Genomic DNA, 18946 nt, shown 5'->3' with positions numbered 1-18946 from the left:
GTGTTCTTCTGGGTAGCCAGAAACACCCCTGTAGGTAACAGAGCTCCACTGCTTTCTGAAGGAATGAGCCTGGAGCAGTCTGCTGCCCTTCCAGTGCCTGTGAAGGCATTGAGAGCAGAAGACATATTCCTGTATCTGTGCAAGCTGACAGCTTGAGGAAAATGCCAAATTTTAGGGGTTTCCCAAGGGAAAGGAGCACAAGAAGCTGAGACTAAAACATTCTGCACAGCCCCAGTGCCTGTTCACCTATTTGCATAAAATGTACCCACCACAGCTGTTCCACCTCAGCTGTTCCACCACAGCTGTTCTACCACAGCTGTTGTATTGCTCCTGCTCATGTCTGCTGCTTACCTTCATATCCTGATCTTGCTTTTTCTTTTTGCTGAGATGAGGCAGGTTAAAGAGGATTTAGGATGATGTTGGCACACAAAACAGTCAGATGTAATCTTCTGCACATCATCTTAAAACAGAGACCAGAGTAACTGTTACCCACATTCAAACTTAAACCTAAAGGTCAGACTTGTTTTCTTTTGATTTACTGGTGTTACTTGCACAGATGGTCTCTTAGAAAGATGAAGACTTTGTCTGATGCTACTCATGATGCTCTCTGAATGTCTGGATGGAAAGGCCTTGACAGGCTGGAGCACTGCGGTGGCATCAGCGGTACTCATCACTTGCCACACTGCAAACATGTGCAGCAGTTGTATGGGCATGTTCAAGGACAATGCTATTCAACTACAGCAGCAAAAAGTGGGATGTATGAGACCATGCCAGCTTCTGATGTTGCTAGATTCCTCAAAAAACAGTGTCAAGTGGAACCTAGTAGATTTTTCCTCAGCTTTGAGCTGCAGGACTGCCACTTTAGCACAGGTAATCATGTCTCTTGTCCCAAAACACTATCCTTGAGTGAGAAACTAGTCCATATCCAGCTTTTTCTGGCATTATGCTGAAGCCTCCTTCCCAAGGTAACATGGATTCAAACTTATTAAATCCTTGGCAGAATCTCTGACCTTCAGGTTACTCATTCAGGCCAGTGGATGCAGTCTGGGGATGAGGAATTGGTGCTGTCAGGAGGAGCCCTGCCAGCCAGCAGCACAACTCTGCTCTTTCTGCTGTGGTAACATCTGGTTACACCTGGAAGTCAGAACCAGGCAAAACTTTAGGGAGGGGAAAAAGAAAAGTTAATGAAGGGTATTTGTGTCCCACTCTTCTCTTAGCTGAAGGATGCATCTATGCAGGGATAGGCCTACATTAGCATATATGAAACTCCCCAAGCCTGACTCCCCAAGTTAATTGTATCATATCCAGGAGAATATTGTTTTATTTTCAGCCTCTTGAAAACACTTACTATATATACAAACATATGTATACCAATTATGAAGCAGCATGGAAATAATTGACTATGCTAGAAGAGGATACAGAAAGGTCCCTCATGACAGAAGAAAAAACCCCATGGCTTTAGCTATTCTGTCCAAATCTAAAAATAGTTTGGGAAGTTGAAAGGTAATTATAACTTTAGTCTGAATATATCAGGTTTAACTGTAATATGTGGGCTGATATTCATATTTGGTTAACATACCTTAAATGTTAATGTCCCTTAAAGGCAGCAAGTAATACTGAGCAAAGCAAAGCTGCTGCTGTAGTGTGTCAGGTTTGACGCACGACTTCTGAGCAGTGTGCTTCTGCTCTAGGTAAATCTGTGTTTCTGCTGATTTGGCTGAAATGCCAGAATGTACAGAAACAGGTCACAGAAATCCCCACCTGAGAATAACACTGATTTGGGTTCCTACAGCCTCTGCTGACGTGTGTGACTGCTGGGGCCTCATTCTGACCCCACAGAGCTCTCTGGGCCTCCAGGTGTCCCTGCAGCTTTGAAGTGTATTCCAGCAGCCAGGGCACCCAGTGTAATGCTGGCGTCAGCAGCTGGGTCAGACTTACCACGTTGGATGAGGTCTATGCAAACAAAAAGTGCCACCAAGCAAACAACAGTGTCAGCAAACAGTTTTTCCTCACCATGCTCCAATATCCAGGCAGATTTCCCACTAACATTAATGAATGTGCAACATGCATGCAGGTCTGCATTGCCAAGACATTCATCCCTTTCTTCACCTGGCATCCTTGGAGGATGTGCAGTTTCTGTGATCCTCCACATGCCTAAGTTCAGAGAAGGTGTGAAGATGTGTGCAGAATGTGAGAGTGGACAAAAGGAAGGAAGGAAGGACACAGCCCTGGCCTAACACAGACTGCCAGGACATTGCAAAAGTATTGATTGCCCTTGGTGTTTGAGTCAGCACCAACCTTGACTGCAGCATGCAGCAAGGTGAAGAGATCTGTGTAGCAAGAAATGTTTGCAAACCAGTTGCCTTTCCTATACAATAAGGAGTAGAGGAAATGGGTCTTGTTCCCTAATGCTCAGGTATTTAACTAGGCTGAGAGCAAAGAGCAGTGCTGAGTGGTTTCCTTGGATCTTTTGGCCATGCTCACTGCAAGGCAGGCAGCAGTTCCATTCCTCTCTGCTCATGTCTGCACATCTCGCAGCACCGCACTGCCCTGACGTGTGCTCAGCTGCAGCCCTGCAGAGACAGGGGTGGTGCTGGTGCTAATGTACTCAACAGCTTCAGCTCTCATAAGCAGCACAAGGGACAGAGAAGGGAGGGGGAGGAGGGAAGGAGGGAGGAAGGGCATTTCTTTATTCAGCCTCTTGAACAGCAGCTTGCTGGAGTGTGGCTCTGCAGCCATTCCTCCTGTCTGGATGAGCCTAGGAGGGAAGGGATGTGATTGCCCAACCAAAGGCTTCTTCCCATCTTTCTTGGGCTATGCTGTTACTGTTGGAGCTGACCTCACAAGCAGGGCAGCCTCATGATGTACTGTGAGTGATCAGTGTAACTCAGGTACACCCCGAAACAGGCGGGTCCGAGCAGTTCACAGGCACGTCACCGGTCCCAGGGGAGGAGGACACCTGCAGGAGACCTGGCTGAGCCTTTGCCACATCTCCAGGGCAGGACAGCACCATATCTGTATGACAGCTGGAGCTCAGGAACACAGTGGGGCTACCAAGGCATGAGTGAGACTAAGCACTAAAGTGTTTCAATGTCCCTATCCCTTCTGTGACATTTCTAATGTGGGAATAAATGTTTCTCTTGATTTTTGATATCTGTTTGAGCCATGCTCCTTCTGCTTGTAGAAACTGTGCAAACCTTCAGCCTTCTATGGCTCTTCCCTTCAGCAGCCCTCAGGATGAAACATTTTCATCCCTAGACATAATGGCTCTCTTCCTCACTCTGTGTAATTTCTACATCCCCACTTTTTTAATGTAAAATAAATGCATCTCCCACCAGTGTCTGGAAAGACACCAAAGCTCAGTTGTCTTCTTGCATCTCTGCATAACAGTGACATGGAGGGATGAGGCTCTCTCTGCTGGCTTTTCTCTCAAAAGTGAGGCACAGAAATTATTTCTGTGATTTTTGTATGTGTCTGTGTCTGAGCAGCTGCTGCTCACATCTGCAGCAAAAGCTGCTGGATGGGCTCTGCTGCAGGACAGCATGGAAGGAACGGGATGCTGATGTGGCAGGGATGCACCTCCAGGAGCGCCTCTACCCAGACAGAAGAGATTAGTGTTTTGGAGAAATTAAGATAAAAAAATGTCCAGCAGGGGCCAGTGCAGTCGAGGCTGTGGTGTGTGTCACGCTGCTGAGCCACGTAGGGCAGCTCGGCGTCCCAGAGCTCCTGGGAGGATGGAGCGGGTACACCCAGGCCACTGCTGTTCCCCACTGGCCTGCAGAGGGGACTCTAGTGAAACTCCTGAGAACAAAGAGAGCCTCTTTTCATAGCAAATCACCTCCATCAGGCTTTCCTCCATGGCAGCAAAAGCTGAGTCTGCTGGGGAGAACAGCATTTTGACCCTTCAGGCTAGATGTTCCTTTACCAAGTGCTTTAGCCCACAAAGCTTGAACTTGCCAGTGATACTGTGCAAAACCCTGCCTCCCAAAGCTGCTCCTGCTCTTGCAGAGCATGAGGAGATGCCAGTGGTATTGAAGTACTTCTGGTCTCCCTAGATATGGAGAGACATGAGTTTTCAAATTTGGAAGGCCACTCAGAAAGAGATAGAATAAAAAGACCAGGGTGTTTGCCATTCTTTAGCCACAGTGTCATTCTTTACTCTTGATTCCTTCCTGTAAAATCATTGTAGGCCTCCCAGTTGAGAAAGCAGCACACTATACCTAGCCCTTCCCAGCAAAAGTCTCTCTGGTTACAAGGGATGCAATGTCTTTTTTGTTTCAGCTTGGAGAAACAAAAGATGTTTTCATCCATTGTGTATGGACCAAAATGAAAGTCCTTTCAGCAGCTTCCTCAGAATTTTTTATTCCTGAGCTGTCCTCAGTACCAGAGTGTGAAGAGGCTGAAGATGGAGAGCAGAGATATGGTTGATGTGGCAGTTGCCTTTCAGATGGTATTGGTTTCACATCTGTCTATCTTGCACTACAAGTGCACACCATGATAATGAGTAACACTCTTATCTAGGTTTTTCACTCACAGCAGAATACAGCAGAAAGCCTTTTGTGTCTCCGAGGGACATCTGCTAAGGATCTCTGTGAGTCAGCTTGAATTGGTTTATCTTTAATTGAAGTCTCCAGATAAAACCTCTGTGGGTAAAATTTGGCAAACTTAATTTCTTTCTGAGGGTAATAGCCTGCTATGTGCTTGGTTCCAGTTAAATTCTGGGCAGCACAAGAGGAAGAGGTTGATGACCACCTTCAGGAAAACCCTATTTCTAGGAGGTTCCTTCTACCTGGAGGTAAGAAATGCCTGGGGCCAGCCTCTCCTGTTTGACCCTCTTCTCAAGGATTTTGCCTGCAAAGAGCCACACTAGTGGCACTGTGCTGAGTATTGGTGACCCAGGAGCAGGTGCCACCACGGTGAGGGTGGCCGTGTCTGTCTGGGTTCTGCCCACATTTCACTGATCAGCAGCAAACCAGCTTGGCATGTGCAGGTCCCCAGTGGGGAAACTCCTACTGATCCATCTGTGGCTTCTTTACAAGGCTCAGGGGGGGAGGGAGGGACACAGCTCTTCATCATCCCCACGAGGACATGGGAGGCAAATTTAGATTTGGGTGTCCTCCAAACAACAGCCCATCTACAGACAGGCCAGTGCTGCTTCGATAGTATCAGACTATCACTGGCATTGAGGAAGCTTTCATTCAGCTTTCTGAATCTCATGTTTTTCACACAATGAGAACATTTCCTTAGTACCATCTACCAGAAATTACCTTCCTGCAAGCTAAAAGTTCATAATTTTGGCAGTCATAGATCCTACTTTATGGGCCTGGGGAGAAACCAGCCTTTTGATGCTGTCCTAAAAACAGTGCAGAGTGCTTTACATCTGTTTTTAAAGAATTAGTAGAATGGGTCTGCTGGCACTTGTCAGAGAAAAAGGTGAGTATTGCAGACTCACTGCTCTGGCCCTTTATAATTCCCTACCCTTTAAACTTTATTTCCAGCAGTGTATCTTTGCTGTCCCTGGCTAACACCTATCCAGGAGTCAGTCCCCTGATTATTTCCATGGGTGCTTGCCCTGGCCCACCCGGCTGACATCACTTGCATAATTTGGCTGATGTTGGAGGCCCACGGTTTGACCTTAATTACATTGCTATGTAGCTGTTCCAGATGTAACATTTGATAGATAAAGCATAACACAGTAAAAAATCGCAAAATGTAACTGGCAGAAATACCAGAACTGAACTTACACAAAGATACTTGCCTGGTAACTTGCTAACCAATCCACAAGCAAGAGCTCAGGCAACCTGGAAGATACTCTCCACCCCAAAATCCCACCAAGGTCAGCCTGCCTGAAGACAGCACAACTCTGCCTCTGGGGAGAGGGCATTTTAATCTCCCTTGACTTTTGAGGCAGTACCTGGGCGTGTTTCCAGGACCACATTCCTTGTGTCCTGGAGGGCCTTGGTATTGGTAGAGCAGCCAAGTGGATGCAATGTCTGTTTCTCATACCACACCCCACTGCACAGCCTCCTGCCCTGCTCCACCCCAGAGGAACTGATTTTTGGGCACCAGTAGTGCCTGGCAATGTTCTTCACAGCATCCCAGCTGTGCTGCACTCACAGTGCGACCCTGAGCAGGATGCTCAGGTCAGGGGCCAAGAAGAGTCCTTGGTTTATGAACATCCCAATATTTTAAACCCTCTGACTCCACTGGGCTGCAGAGAGACATTATACTTAAAATCTTGTTTACAGGCAAAGAAGGAGCACAATGTATCATAGGTAGAGCCAAGAATGTATTGTGAGTGCAATGGCATTCTTGAGACTCCAATTGTTATCAGTTTAAATCTGCTGGTTGCAGAAAAGCAAGAACATTATTGCAACTTCAATTTTTTGCACACACATAGTTTCTATCCATTTTCCTGGTGTTATGCTCACACTTATCCCTGCTCCTTTGGGCCCTAAGGCTGGTGGTTGTGGTGAAGTGAGGTGTCAGAAAGAGCTGTCAGCACCTCCAGTCCTTCCCTGGGATGAGTGCGGTGTTCACCCTGATTTTCCTTCTGTCTTTTTCCAGGATCTGTTTTGGATTGTTTTTCTGTTTTCCAACATGCTTTTATATCTTATTCTCTCTTCACTGCTTTATACACAACCGACTATAGGCAGTGCCCCTTATGTATGTTAGACACTAATTTTGTTCTCTCTGTTACCACTAAACCTAGTTTTGCCATCTCCAGATCTGCATTTTTTTTACCTGACCATCAGTGATTTGTATAGAGCTGTGTGGCTCCACAGTGCCAGCCTCTGCCCCATTTTCTACACTCCCATACCTGTACTCCTCTGTGCTGCATCCTGCATTCCCACAGCCCAAGGCCCCTGCTATTGTACCAAACTCATATTTCTACACACTGTGTCTGAGTGGAAAATGTCTCATTCTGCATAGAAGGGGGGAAAATAAGGGGGTGACAGCTTTGACGTGCTGTCACAGCACCTCAGGCATTTCTGTCTCTGTGCAAATCCTGTCCTGTGTAAATACTTCTGTCCCTCTGAGTGGCTGCATCCTACTTGACAGTTTCACAAGAAGCCAGCAGGGCCCAAGCACAGCACATCAGTACTTTCTCAGCTCAGCCCCTAAGCTCAGCCCAGGAAGCTAACCATGCAATTTATGTAGGCATGAGCATTAGAGAAGAGGAAACATGCATTTAAATCCAAACAGGCTCAGCTTGAAGAAAACATTGGTTTCCAATGCAGCTATGAATTAAGGTAAGAGGCAATTGTATTTTCCCTATAATTTGACAGGGAAAAATGAGACAAAGGAAATTCTCCACTGCTTAGTGCTTGGAACCTAAATGATATTTAATTTGGGTAAAGATGATGTGGGTACCGTTTACAAACTGTGAAAGTAAAAAGGGAAGCACTTCTGTTAACGAAGTGAACCAGGGCAGATAAATTTTACTCAGTCACTAATTATTTGTGTCATCCTGTGGTACAATGAATATTTACCCTGGATAGAAATCCTCAAGGTTAGTAAATGCTGATATATGACTGGTGTGCAACAGTAACCTAGAAGAACAGACAAGAAGATACAGCCCTTCTACTTCATTAGAAGTTTTTCCTTTGATGCCTGCAGAGATTTCACAACTCACCAGCATTGCTTGCTTCTAGTTTTAGTCAATGAACCAACATCCAAAACATCACTGACACTGAAAGACAGCCAAAGCAGAAAATCTGATAGAGTCAATAGAAAGCGTCTGACACAGACAGACCCGCAAGAGAGCAATGGAAATTAAAGACATTTGAAAACACATACCTTTCTGTATAATATACTTAATTTTTCTGTGACTCAGCTTTCCACAGGAAACATGTTACATGAACATGTCTGATAGTTTGTGTGAGACATTTGGGTAATGCCACAGTGGTGGCAACCTGCTAAGTATTTGTGTGATAAAAACACAGGTCCACAGCAGTGGTTTCCAAAATCTGGTCTGTTGGGGCAAGCCCTGTGTGCAGGCAGTGCAGCCAGAGGCAGGGAACTGGATGTCAGGATAATAGATGGCAACTGCAATGAATCAAAAGGGTTTGGGCAGTGCAGAAAAAGTGCAAAAGGGAGAAGAAAAGGCTAAAATTTGAAAAAAGACAACACATAATAAATTGAAAGTAAATCCCATAAAAGAATTTATATTTCAAGGAAGGAGCAGGCACTTAAATCTCATCCATACATAATCAAGAAGGTTTAATGTGCTCTGCTCTCTGAAATGATGGAGAAAGTTATTTAAAAGATCTCCCACTTCTGGAGAGCCTTCTCTGATTTCTCAGGGGTGCTGGGGCAATGTGAAATTATTAATCACAAAAAGGGGATGGAGGCAGGAAGCAAATAGATGCCACAATAAAGGTAGTGAGAGGATGGAGCCAACAGTAACCATAAACAAGTACAAACAGTGCTCATAGCTACAAATAATAATCTGATTTTGCTGTCCCTTCAACAGAAAATACAAAAGAAATTTGAATGCTGCTTCAGAAGAGAAAGCCTGGGAAAAAGAAATACCGAGGAAGAGCAGGTAAGAGAAAACACTGGCAAAATGGTCAGCTATACATTTGAAAATATAGGTACAGAGTGCCTGAGCAATTGTGCAAGCAGAAAGGGCAATTAGGGGAACTAACAAGCTAGGTGAAATACCTGTGAAATAAATTTTCTAAGAAAAACCCGATCCTGGCAGTCACCATCCAGTCACCATCATCAAATGACAACCCCAAAGACCCAGTTCCCTGAGGGCAGCTCTTGGGAGGACACCTGCTCCCTCAGCTCTGCCACTGCTTCCCAGCAGCCAAGTTAAAGTGCTCGCCAGCCTCTGTGAGGACCAAAATAACTACTGCTCTACAACAATGCTCACCATTTACTTAATTTCCTATCCCATGGCTGATCCCTGGGAGCAGGGCACTGCTGGGAAACCATTTCAGGCTGCAGAAGCTCTGTCAAGGTCCCTTGCTTCTGGTCATAGGATCAAGACCACCCTGAGAGATAAGGATGCAAATTTCAGAACCATTTCAGTGATTTTTGAACCTCAACTTCAACATGCAAGGGAGACATGGGAGTATGAGTTGTACTGTCAGGTCATCTTTCATGGAGTCTTTTCTGAAACAGCTTCACGTGCTCAAGAGACTTGGTCATGCCCTGAAACATGAACCTATTCCCTGCTCCATGAAGTGTGCGGGCACCAAGGCTCCTGCATAGCCACCTTGTCAGTCTCAGAGGGGCTTTGTCTCCCCAGTGCTGAGGGAAGGAGTTGAAATCACTGCAAGCTTCAATTTTTTCTGTAAATACACCAGCCACAGGGGTGATCTGCCAGGGGTCTGGCAGGACATAACTTGGCCCCAGCAAACCACACACTGCTGTGGTGCAGCTGTCCCTTCCCAGTGGCTCACAGCAAGTCTGCCTGGTGAGGCAAAAAAAAATCAGCAAGTGGGGGGATGTTGCTGAGGGCAGGATGTGCCCAGGACACCTGGGTTCAGTCCCCTGTGCCTGCTTTGTGATGGCAGCACAAACAACCTGAGTGGGGCCACCAGACTGGCCAGCACACTGAAGGAGCAAGGGCAAGATTTTGTTCAAAATAATACTTGTGTTGTTGCTCTGAAAGACAGGTGATGAAGCCCTTGACACTGGCAGAGACATCCAGAAGAAATTCCATGTTTTTGGCTTTTCTTAATAAATCATGAATATACCTAATTTTGATGTGATGGGCTAATATAAATCTTGTGTTCTGGTTACTTACTGTTACCTCCAGGTGTGCATGGAGCATCACTGAGGAAGCATTTTCCAAAACTATAATGCCCTAGGTAATGCTGAGAGAGACCCTTGGGATTTTGGACTCTGCATTATCTCATGCCTTCCATTATCAAAGTCTGATCTCTCCACATGAATTTTTCTACCAAAAACCATTGGTTTAAGTTTGTAGATTTACATGCCTCTCATTTTCAACTAGTGCTGTCTGCTTCTAATTTAATTTGTGATATTGGTGTAAAAACTGTAGAATTGGATCAGGGAAGTGGCATTTTTAAAATATCTTTGACCTAAATACCGTTGTAAAGGGATCCAAGGCCTCTGCAATAGTCAGTCATATTCTTATCAGCAGTGGTTTTATCAGCTTCTATTTCTGAGTAATTTACTTATGACACTTTAAGTGGCCTAATTCTTTGGAAGCCTCAACATAATGTTTCTGCACTTTCAACTTCACCTTAAATTGGAAAATTCAATAACAAAGCATCCCAGAGAACTACTTGCTTTTAAAAAGCTTATCCTCGAATTACTGGGGGAAGCCTCCATAAATTAAATCACCCAGAGTGAAAAGCAATTATTAGGTTTGCAGAATTCTGATGTGCCACAGAAATAGTCCAGTTGATCTGAGAATAAATGACAGAAGAAAAAAGAAACACCAAAGAAAGAAATTTCCTCACCTTAAAGTCATTGAGGAAGAACTGGAGGGGCAGTGAGCATGTGGCATTACTCCACACTCATTCAGAAGCTAGGGAGGAATGAAAAAAGAACTGGTCAGGTGGGAAAATACACAGGTTTCAACAGGGTGGCTATTTGCTAACAACATCTCCAAACTGTGCTGCTTTCTTTCCAAGCCATCGTGATAGCCTCACTGCTAACCCAATGACAGCAGCTGCTCCATGGTTTTCACAGGACCCTGCTTCTTCCAGGGTTCACATCCCATTTAAGATTTGAGCTAGCTGGTTTGGAGCAGAGATCAAAGAGTTTCGCTTTTTCAGTCATTTGTTACCAGAAGAGAATCATAGTTATTCAGAGAATTGTGCCTCATCCTGGTCTGCCTCCCTGCCTATCAAGGGTTGTAGAATTTAATCCAGCACCCTCCTGTTGAGTCTCTCCACTATGTCTGGCCTAAATCCATTTCCCAGAGTGATATCTTCTCTCAAAGTGAAGACCCTCAGACATGCAAAAATATCCTTTTCCTACCTGAAGTCTGTTCCAGTTATTAGCCTTTCACTGTTAAAAATAATAATCTTATTCCTGTCTTGCATGTTTCTGGTTTGAATTTCCCTGCATCAATGTAATGGAGAGCTAATCCCACTCAAATAATTAGCAAGATTATTAACACAAGCAAAAGTGAAATCAGGTGTTACCAAATGATGCCTGCGGGCCCTGTATCAAGCTCTGCTGTGTCAAAGTCATCGCTCTTTTGTTCCTTCCTATCTGGAAGCTCTTTTAACACCTGAGGGTTTCATCAGCCTTTCTTGCAGTCAGGTTTCATTTCAGATATATGCCCCCACAGTTGAGACACAACCTGTGTTGTTTAACTCCCAGCCATGTCACTTTGGTTACATTTGGCTCCATTAGGGCCAATGTGAATCATTCCGGAAGCCCCAGATTATTCAGATTGTCTGAATCACTCTCCAGTCCTGTAACCCTTTTATCAGTGCCCCTGCCACCTCTCTTTGCCAATGTGCTTTCAGAACAATTATGAAAACACCAAAGAGTTTTTGGCTTTCAACTTGTCATTTCCGCAGACATTTTACAAGCAATATTCCCAGTTCAGCAAGGCTTCCTCCATGGACGTCTTCTGTCTTTTGAGATCTGACATCTAACTGGTCCAAATCCCATTGCAATACTTTGTTGGTCTTTCTTTGGGCTGGAGACACGTGTTAACCAAATAAGCGTGCAGTGCAAGTCAGAGCTCCAACTCACCCAGATAGCTCCCTTTTTCAACCTTGCAATCCCATCAGATAACTTCAGATGCCCAAACTAAAATATCCTCTTCTATAAAGCCATGCAGATTGGCTTTAGCTGCACTCTGCCCCTTGACAGTTTAAATTAATTTTGCCTGAGTTAAATGTTAGGTTAAATGAGCCCTCCCACTTTGCTTCCCACTTTCAAAGGTCTGCATGTAGAGGAGGAATAGGGAGAACATCTCCCCACTTCAGGACTGAATGAAAGACTGAAATTTAATATTTAAAGTAACTGTATTTGGTGAGATGGGCTTGTTTTTAACCCTGACTATCTAACGTGGTCCAAACAAGCTCCAGAGGCCATTGCCTGTGAATGGAACCACCCTGCTCTGAAAAATAAACTAAGTGGATTACAGGAACTAGCAGGGCGTAGGACTAGCAACCAGGCCCCATCTTGGGTGACTGTATTAACTGTGAGCTGAAGTTTTGGGTGGTGTATCATCTAAACCATGGGTAGAGGTGTCTGTGGCAGTCTAATGATTCTGTGGTAGATTCTTGGCCAGGGTGGTTAAGTTTTATCCAGAGTGCTATTTCCTCCTAGCTCTCATCAAGTTTTGGTTATTTACTTTAATCTCTTTCTTTTGTGTGTTAGAAGTGCCACCATAGCTTCAACATTTCATTTGGAGGCGCCTGAGGTCATCCCTGTGTTCTTGCTGAGAATCACCAGCTGGTAAGAAACAGGTGGGTGTAGTTGCACATGCAAAAAAGCAAAAGCATTTATATTTGGATAGGGTGATGGCAGCTCAGATCTAAGGGTGAAAAAGGGATCTACACACACCTGTAGGGTTTCACAGGGGTTCTCACAAAGCCTTCAGCTTCCCAGGGCCAGCTGATTAATCAGGATATTCAGTGTGCATTGAAAACATGTTTTTCTAGCATGAGAGAAGTGTGTAAGCATCACTCAGAAATGCTGACTAAGGTGTGAAATTCTTTCTGAGGCTGAAATACTTTAATTAGCATATTGTACAAATCTGAAGTGTGACCCTCTGGCAGAGGTCTGGATTTGGTAATTTTTTTCACTTCTTTTAATTTGGTGGTAGGAGCGGAATCACAGGGAGGCAAACTGCTTGTAGATCTCCCTCTTCTTGGCAATAAAACCTGTAACATGGCACTTGGCTGAAGTGTCAGAGATGACACCTGGAGAGAATCTGATATATCTGATATACCTGAATATATCTGATATGTAGATATATAAAAAGGATTTTCTCTTATGTCACCCAGCCTGATACCAGTGTAGTTTGAAGATTGAAATACAACTTCTGTTCTTTAGAGGAGTTTGCAGACCTCTCACAATTTCACTTCCCTCTGTATTTCATGGCAAGCACATGGTGGTTAGGTTGAGAAACAGGGGTCTTGGTCTTGCAGACTACAGTCTTTGAGGTAGCTATAAACATGATTAGGAGCAGAAGTGTTTGCGAAGAGTAGGGTGTAAAATTGATGGGGAAATCCGGAGACAGAGAAAAGTGGTTGAGCAGTTCCATGAGAAGCAGAAGTGAATCTACTATTTCCTGTAGTCAGCAAGGGAAAATATCTGGTGGAGAAACCTCAAAGCCTTGCAGTCCTCCTGTGTCCTCTACACTCTTCAGTTCACTCTGTCTCTTAGGTGAACATTTATTGTAAGCATAAAAGAGAAAATTGTGTTGAAGTTGATGGTGAGAAACCTGTAGTATGTGCTGCACTGGACTTTGAGAGGCTGACAGAAAATACTTGATAGGAAAGGATGGAGGATTGTCAGATCTAAGTTTCTTTCTTTAAGGTGCAATATCATTTCAACACATTATCCCTATCTGGCATGGGCTGGGTTTTGGGAGCCCTTTGAAATTTGCAGCCCATCAACTGAGAATCATCAGTTGAAACTGAGCAAACTGGTATCAGAGGAGCTAAATATTCAAACAGTGCTGGTGGCATTGCCTGTGCAGGATGAGTGGTGGTAGAAGGATATGAGTGACTGCTGATAAATAAAATCCAGGAGATAGAGAGTGAGTAAGCCACAGACTGCCGGCACATTCAAACACCAATGTTGTTTTGGTAAGTGGGGTCCTTGCTTGCCCCTGGAAATGCAATATAGAATCTCACCCTTCCCGTTGTTGTATGTACCACAGACCCCACAAGCACCCATCCAAGGGTAAAGGAAATAATTTGCTACTGTAGAAATAAATTATCCTCATCAGTAATCTAGAGGAGATTACTTGACTGAAAATGTATTTCAGGAAATATCCCAGCACAAGCAATGTTTCAGTGTACTTCACTAAGGCCAGGAGTTTTCTCCTGCATGTCTGCATAAATGTTCTCTAGTGAAGAAGGTGGCCATTCCCAAGCCCAACTTTCTCTCCAGGCAAGACCAGTTCAGAAGTCTGTGCAGAAGTCTGCCAGACCTGAGACATCTAAGCCCTGGTGGGAGCTGCATTTCCTTATATGTGTGATATCCTGTGTCCCACAGAACATAGTGACTTCTGTGGACACATATGGAAACTCTCCAGATGGACAAACTGCCTTTCTCAATGTGAATTAAGGGAGCAAGCATGTTAAAAACCAGCATAGCTCGAAGTTCTTAGAGATGAGAGTAAAGCAATGTGTGCTCCTCCTCTCCAGAGCAGGGATTTCACACAGCACAGACAGTCAAAACAAGCACCACTGACAGCCCTCTCAGGATGATGACATAATTAACAAAGGTGTTAAGGGGATATGAGCAAGCTTTGATCAGTTTTTTCCTCTTTGTCTGATGACACTTCTGGTTGTCACACCAGGAATGACATGTCTGAAACAGGAGCTGACTTGGCAGAAAAGAAGCTGGGACACTTTGCAGAAACAGCATGATCTCTGTCTGGCATTGCCACAGAGTCACAAGGACAGGACAGGACTTCTGGAGGTGTCTTGCCCAAACCCATGCACAGAGCAGGGCCAGATGAGTTTCAAGTACTTCCAGGGATTAGATCCCACAAGCTCCCTGGAGCTCTGTCCTGGTGTTTGACCACCATTATGGCAAAAATTTCTTTTCAATACATTAAGTAATGATTTCCCATGGGTATTGCTATTTATTCCCCCAAAGAAAGTTGTCTGTTTAATTTTTACACCTTCACACCAAATCCCTCTTGAGACATCTCTAGTTGAGGCTGACCAAACCCAGTGAGTTCTCATGGACCATGTGCTCCTGCCCCAGTCAGTCACTTCTGCAGCCCTCAGCTACTGCTGCCTCAGTGAAGAACCAGCTGTGGAGCACATGAGCCCACAGAGGAAGGTGTAGGCTCTGGGTGCACAGATGGGTGCAGTAACAGCTCAGTGGCAAAGGAGCTGGGGGAATGACAGAGTGACACATATTCAGCACAGGAGACTTGGTGTACCCTGCTGCTTTTGCTGCATCAGAAGGCAAGAAAGAAATCAGGATTGGATGGCAGAAAATGATGGGTTATGGAGATTATATGTGATTCTCCTGCTCATATCTGTATCACGCAACAGGGCAGATTAAGAGATGGCAACTCTTTATTTGTCTCACCAGTAGAAAATAAGTATCTTGTTTGCAACTGCTGTCAGCTTCTGCCCCAGCACCTAAGCTTTTCCAGATTGTATCACTTTAACTCTGCTGGTGTCAGATACCTCCTTTCCAGAGGCTTGAGAATAGAACTGGGCTGACAGGCAGGGGCTGGACAGACTCTGAAGGCAGACTCAGCTCCCAGTTCAAGTGAATAGATAATGCAAGAGCCGCTCTGCCCATGGGTGTGCCTGCCTGCTGCAAACAGCTTTCACCATACTGTGCCCATGCCCCAGAGCTACCAGCGCTGAGACAGCCTTTTGTAGCCCACTTTTCCTGTGCAAACCACAAAGATGTTTTCTAGAGTCTGTAGGCACTAATCATTAGGGTTTGAACATTTAGGTTAAAAAATATTTTAAAACTGAGACCCTGCATTTCCAACTAGCACCAAAAAAAAAAAAAAAAAAAAATGCTCTTTAAGATATTGCTACAAAATAAGAGGCCAGAACTTCACAGGCAATGCCACAAACGATGCACTGGCAATGAGGCATTAGGGGAAAATGTCAGTATGGTCACAGTAGCTACTCATGGGGAAGATTGTTGTAGTTACCACCATGTCATAGAAAATTGTCTCACACCTGAGGACATCTTTATTTCATGTTTAATCTTGCATGGCTTATTTGTAATAGAAGGTATAAAAACTATTGCTGTTGGTGAAATGTGGATTCCAGTCACTTAGCTGTAAGTGTAAGGAGTCAGACTAGCTATACACCATTAGCACCTACTACTGAGCAGTGCATCCATGCTCACCTTATATTTGGGAAAAGAAGTTTTATTGGTGTGGTCAGCAGTCTGGAAAGCAGTCTGTCCTGTCTTAAAGTAGATTTGGCCTGACCTGCATTGGATGAGGATGAACTTGATTAGATCTCCCACTAACAGGAGATGTAAACATAGACAGCCTGTGGTCACTGAACTGAGTCCCTTCTGTACAGGTAGCGGGCAATGGTGACACTGTGGCCAAGGTGTAGTTATTAGTCGCAGTTTTGTTATCAAAACCAAAACCTTTTCTTTCGGTCTCAGCTTTAACAGGCTGGTTTGGCCATGTTATCACCTCCCTGGGCTTCTGGACAGCATATCACACTCACTTTCTTTCATCTCCTACAGTGAGACCAAGTAATGGATACTTCCAAATTCTTTACCCAACCAGGGAGCAGACCAGATAAAAGTACATCTGTGCTCCTATAGGATTTCTGATTCCTTGCAAACAGAAATCTTTGCAGAGACTTGAACACCACATCCCAAAGGAGAGCAGATGAAATGGCAGGTGCTCTGGGTTTTTGGGTGTGCAGACCAGTGAGTCCAGAGGTCACACACCAGCACCCCATACTCTCGTTGGATTCAGCCAAGGTGAATTCCTGGCTCCAGCCTCACAGCCAGAGCAGGAGCAGTCATGAGATGCTTTGTTTCTTGAAGAAAAGGGTCAATGTGTTTTATCTTTTTTGATCATAGAATGATTTTTAGAAAAGCCTCATCAAAGATAGGCTTGCTGCCAGCGATGTCCCAATGCAGACTTGCTACTCCCTTATCAGCAAGCATCAGCTCAGGCCTGGCCAAACTGGGTGCCTTGTACCCTTCCAGCCCCGGGTTAGGGGAAGATGGGGCTCTTGGGGTGTTGACAGGCACTGAATCTGCTCAGCAACTACTTGTGAACTGTCGTTTCCTGCCAAGCACTGCCCACAGATCAGCAGAGCACCTGCCTTGCTTGTGGTGCTGCCATGCACCACATGCACAGCTCAGCCAGATCTCAGCTTGCTGCTGCTCCTGCTGCACTTCAGTAAGTAGGGGCTTATGTGACAGCAGTTGAAATTCTCATCAATTTTTTTTCTTATCCTAAAGAGTTAATTTTCAGTGAAGTAGGTGTAACAGCAGAGTCTGGGCTTTTGTCATAATATAACTACCATCAGCTCCACATTAATACAGCCCTCACTAAAACAGTGATAAAATCCCAAAGCATGGTTGGTGCAGTCCCTCGGTATTTTACCACAATACATATAAGATCACTCTAATGTTATTTTCTTTGCTCTTTCCATTTTGTCTCTAGCCAGAAAATTCAGCATGACAGAAGCATATGCAGAAACCACAGCTGAATATGCTTACGATGAACATGCTTTCTCCTGCAATAAAACCGACATCCAAGAGTTTGGGAAAATATTTCTGCCACTATTTTACATTTTGGTATTTGCTCTTGGCCTCACAGGAAATCTAATGGTGGTGTTTGCCATTGTGAAAGGCAACAAAAAAAGCATCACTGATATCTATCTCCTGAACTTGGCTGTCTCTGACCTTCTCTTTGTGATCTCCCTCCCATTCTGGGCATCCAACACAGTCCGTGGATGGACCCTTGGGACTATTGCATGTAAAGCTGTTTCCTCGCTGTATTACATTGGTTTCTTTGGGGGAATGTTCTTTATCACTGTTATCAGTGTTGACAGGTACTTGGCCATTGTCCGGGCAACTTATTCTCTGAAATCCAGAACAGTAAGACATGGCTTTCTTGTAACCTGTGGAGTGTGGGCAATAGCGGTTTTAGTGTCAGTGCCACACTTTGTGTTCTCCCAGCTCATAGAAAATGACTGCATTGCTGTCTACCCAGAGAAGCTGGAGAACATCTGGCCAGTGTTCTGCAATGTGGAGCTGAACACTATTGGCTTTTTCATCCCGGTCTGTATCATATTCTATTGCTACTGTGGGATCATCAAAACCCTCCTGTCCTGCAAAAATCAGAAAAAAGCACGAGCCATAAAATTGATATTGATTGTGGTGGTAGTTTTTTTTCTGTTTTGGTCACCCTACAATGTACTGATTTTTCTAGATACTTTAAATCACTATGAGTTATTCACAAATTGCAACCAAATTAAGTCATTGGACTACGCAATGCACCTGACCGAAACCATTGCATTCAGTCACTGTTGTCTCAATCCTCTTATCTATGCCTTTGCTGGGGAAAAATTCAGGAAATACCTTTATCATGTCTGCTTTAAGTACTGTCCATTCCTGTGTTTCTGTGGGCCCTGCAGTCACTACCAGGTCTCTCATTCAGTTAGTTATGCAGAAAGTGTGGTGAACAGCAACATAACCCAGAACACCAGCGACCAGGATGTCTCTGTCTTCGTCTAAAATGGTCTCAGATGGAGAAATGTATCAATACGTGTCTCTTGCAGGGATAGCAGCCACTGAGGGGTTGCATTTACCCATATGAAGAGACTTAAAGGCTGCACTGAATTACTGACATGCCTCTAGTTAAGCATTAAATATTCTAAAACAGCCAAGTTTTTAAAAACAGAAGTAGTACAATATGTCAGTGTTGGACATGGAATGGAATCAAGAGCAAGGATCAGGGAAAATAGAAAAAAAAAAGGAGCTCTCTGCCTAGAAAAGAAGGAGAAGAAGAATTTAAGGGTAGGGAATCTTTTGAATTGTTCCACCACTGGAACCTGTGCATCTGTCAGAGTATGTGCATGTAATACTGATGTACATAGACCTAAACTCATTTTTTAAGGGAAGAGAAATCTCCTTAATAAATGGTGACTGACTTTTAGGAGAGGGGAATATTTTTTGTAGTAAAGGGGTGTATTTTTGATGCTATATATCCATAAGGAACTGATTTTGTGATTATTGATTGCAACAAACGTTTTAACTGTGTTTTCTTATGTAATAAAATCCCACTGTTTAAAAAACCAAA

At 44.3% G+C, this 18946-nt stretch overlaps 1 protein-coding gene across 2 annotated transcripts; it reads left to right on the top strand.

Annotated features, from left to right (window-relative positions):
* Positions 1-7004: 7004 nt before the first annotated feature.
* Positions 7005-18946, top strand: LOC110471061 (CX3C chemokine receptor 1). 2 transcript variants are annotated; one of them, XM_021531292.4, is made up of 4 exons: positions 7005-7253; positions 8477-8548; positions 12328-12405; positions 17306-18946. In XM_021531292.4, exon 4 carries the CDS (start codon positions 17320-17322, stop codon positions 18379-18381), a length of 1062 nt encoding a protein of 353 aa, XP_021386967.3. In that variant the 5' UTR covers positions 7005-7253; positions 8477-8548; positions 12328-12405; positions 17306-17319; the 3' UTR covers positions 18382-18946. The 2 variants fall into 2 exon arrangements, with proteins under 2 accessions (XP_021386967.3, XP_021386966.3); XM_021531291.4 differs by having other exon boundaries at positions 7006-7253; positions 12328-12416.

Source organism: Lonchura striata, chromosome 2 (assembly GCF_050655825.1).
Source record: "Lonchura striata isolate lonStrDom1 chromosome 2, ASM5065582v1, whole genome shotgun sequence".
Lineage (NCBI taxonomy): Eukaryota > Metazoa > Chordata > Aves > Passeriformes > Estrildidae > Lonchura > Lonchura striata.
This window is presented reverse-complemented; position numbering and strand designations above follow the sequence as displayed.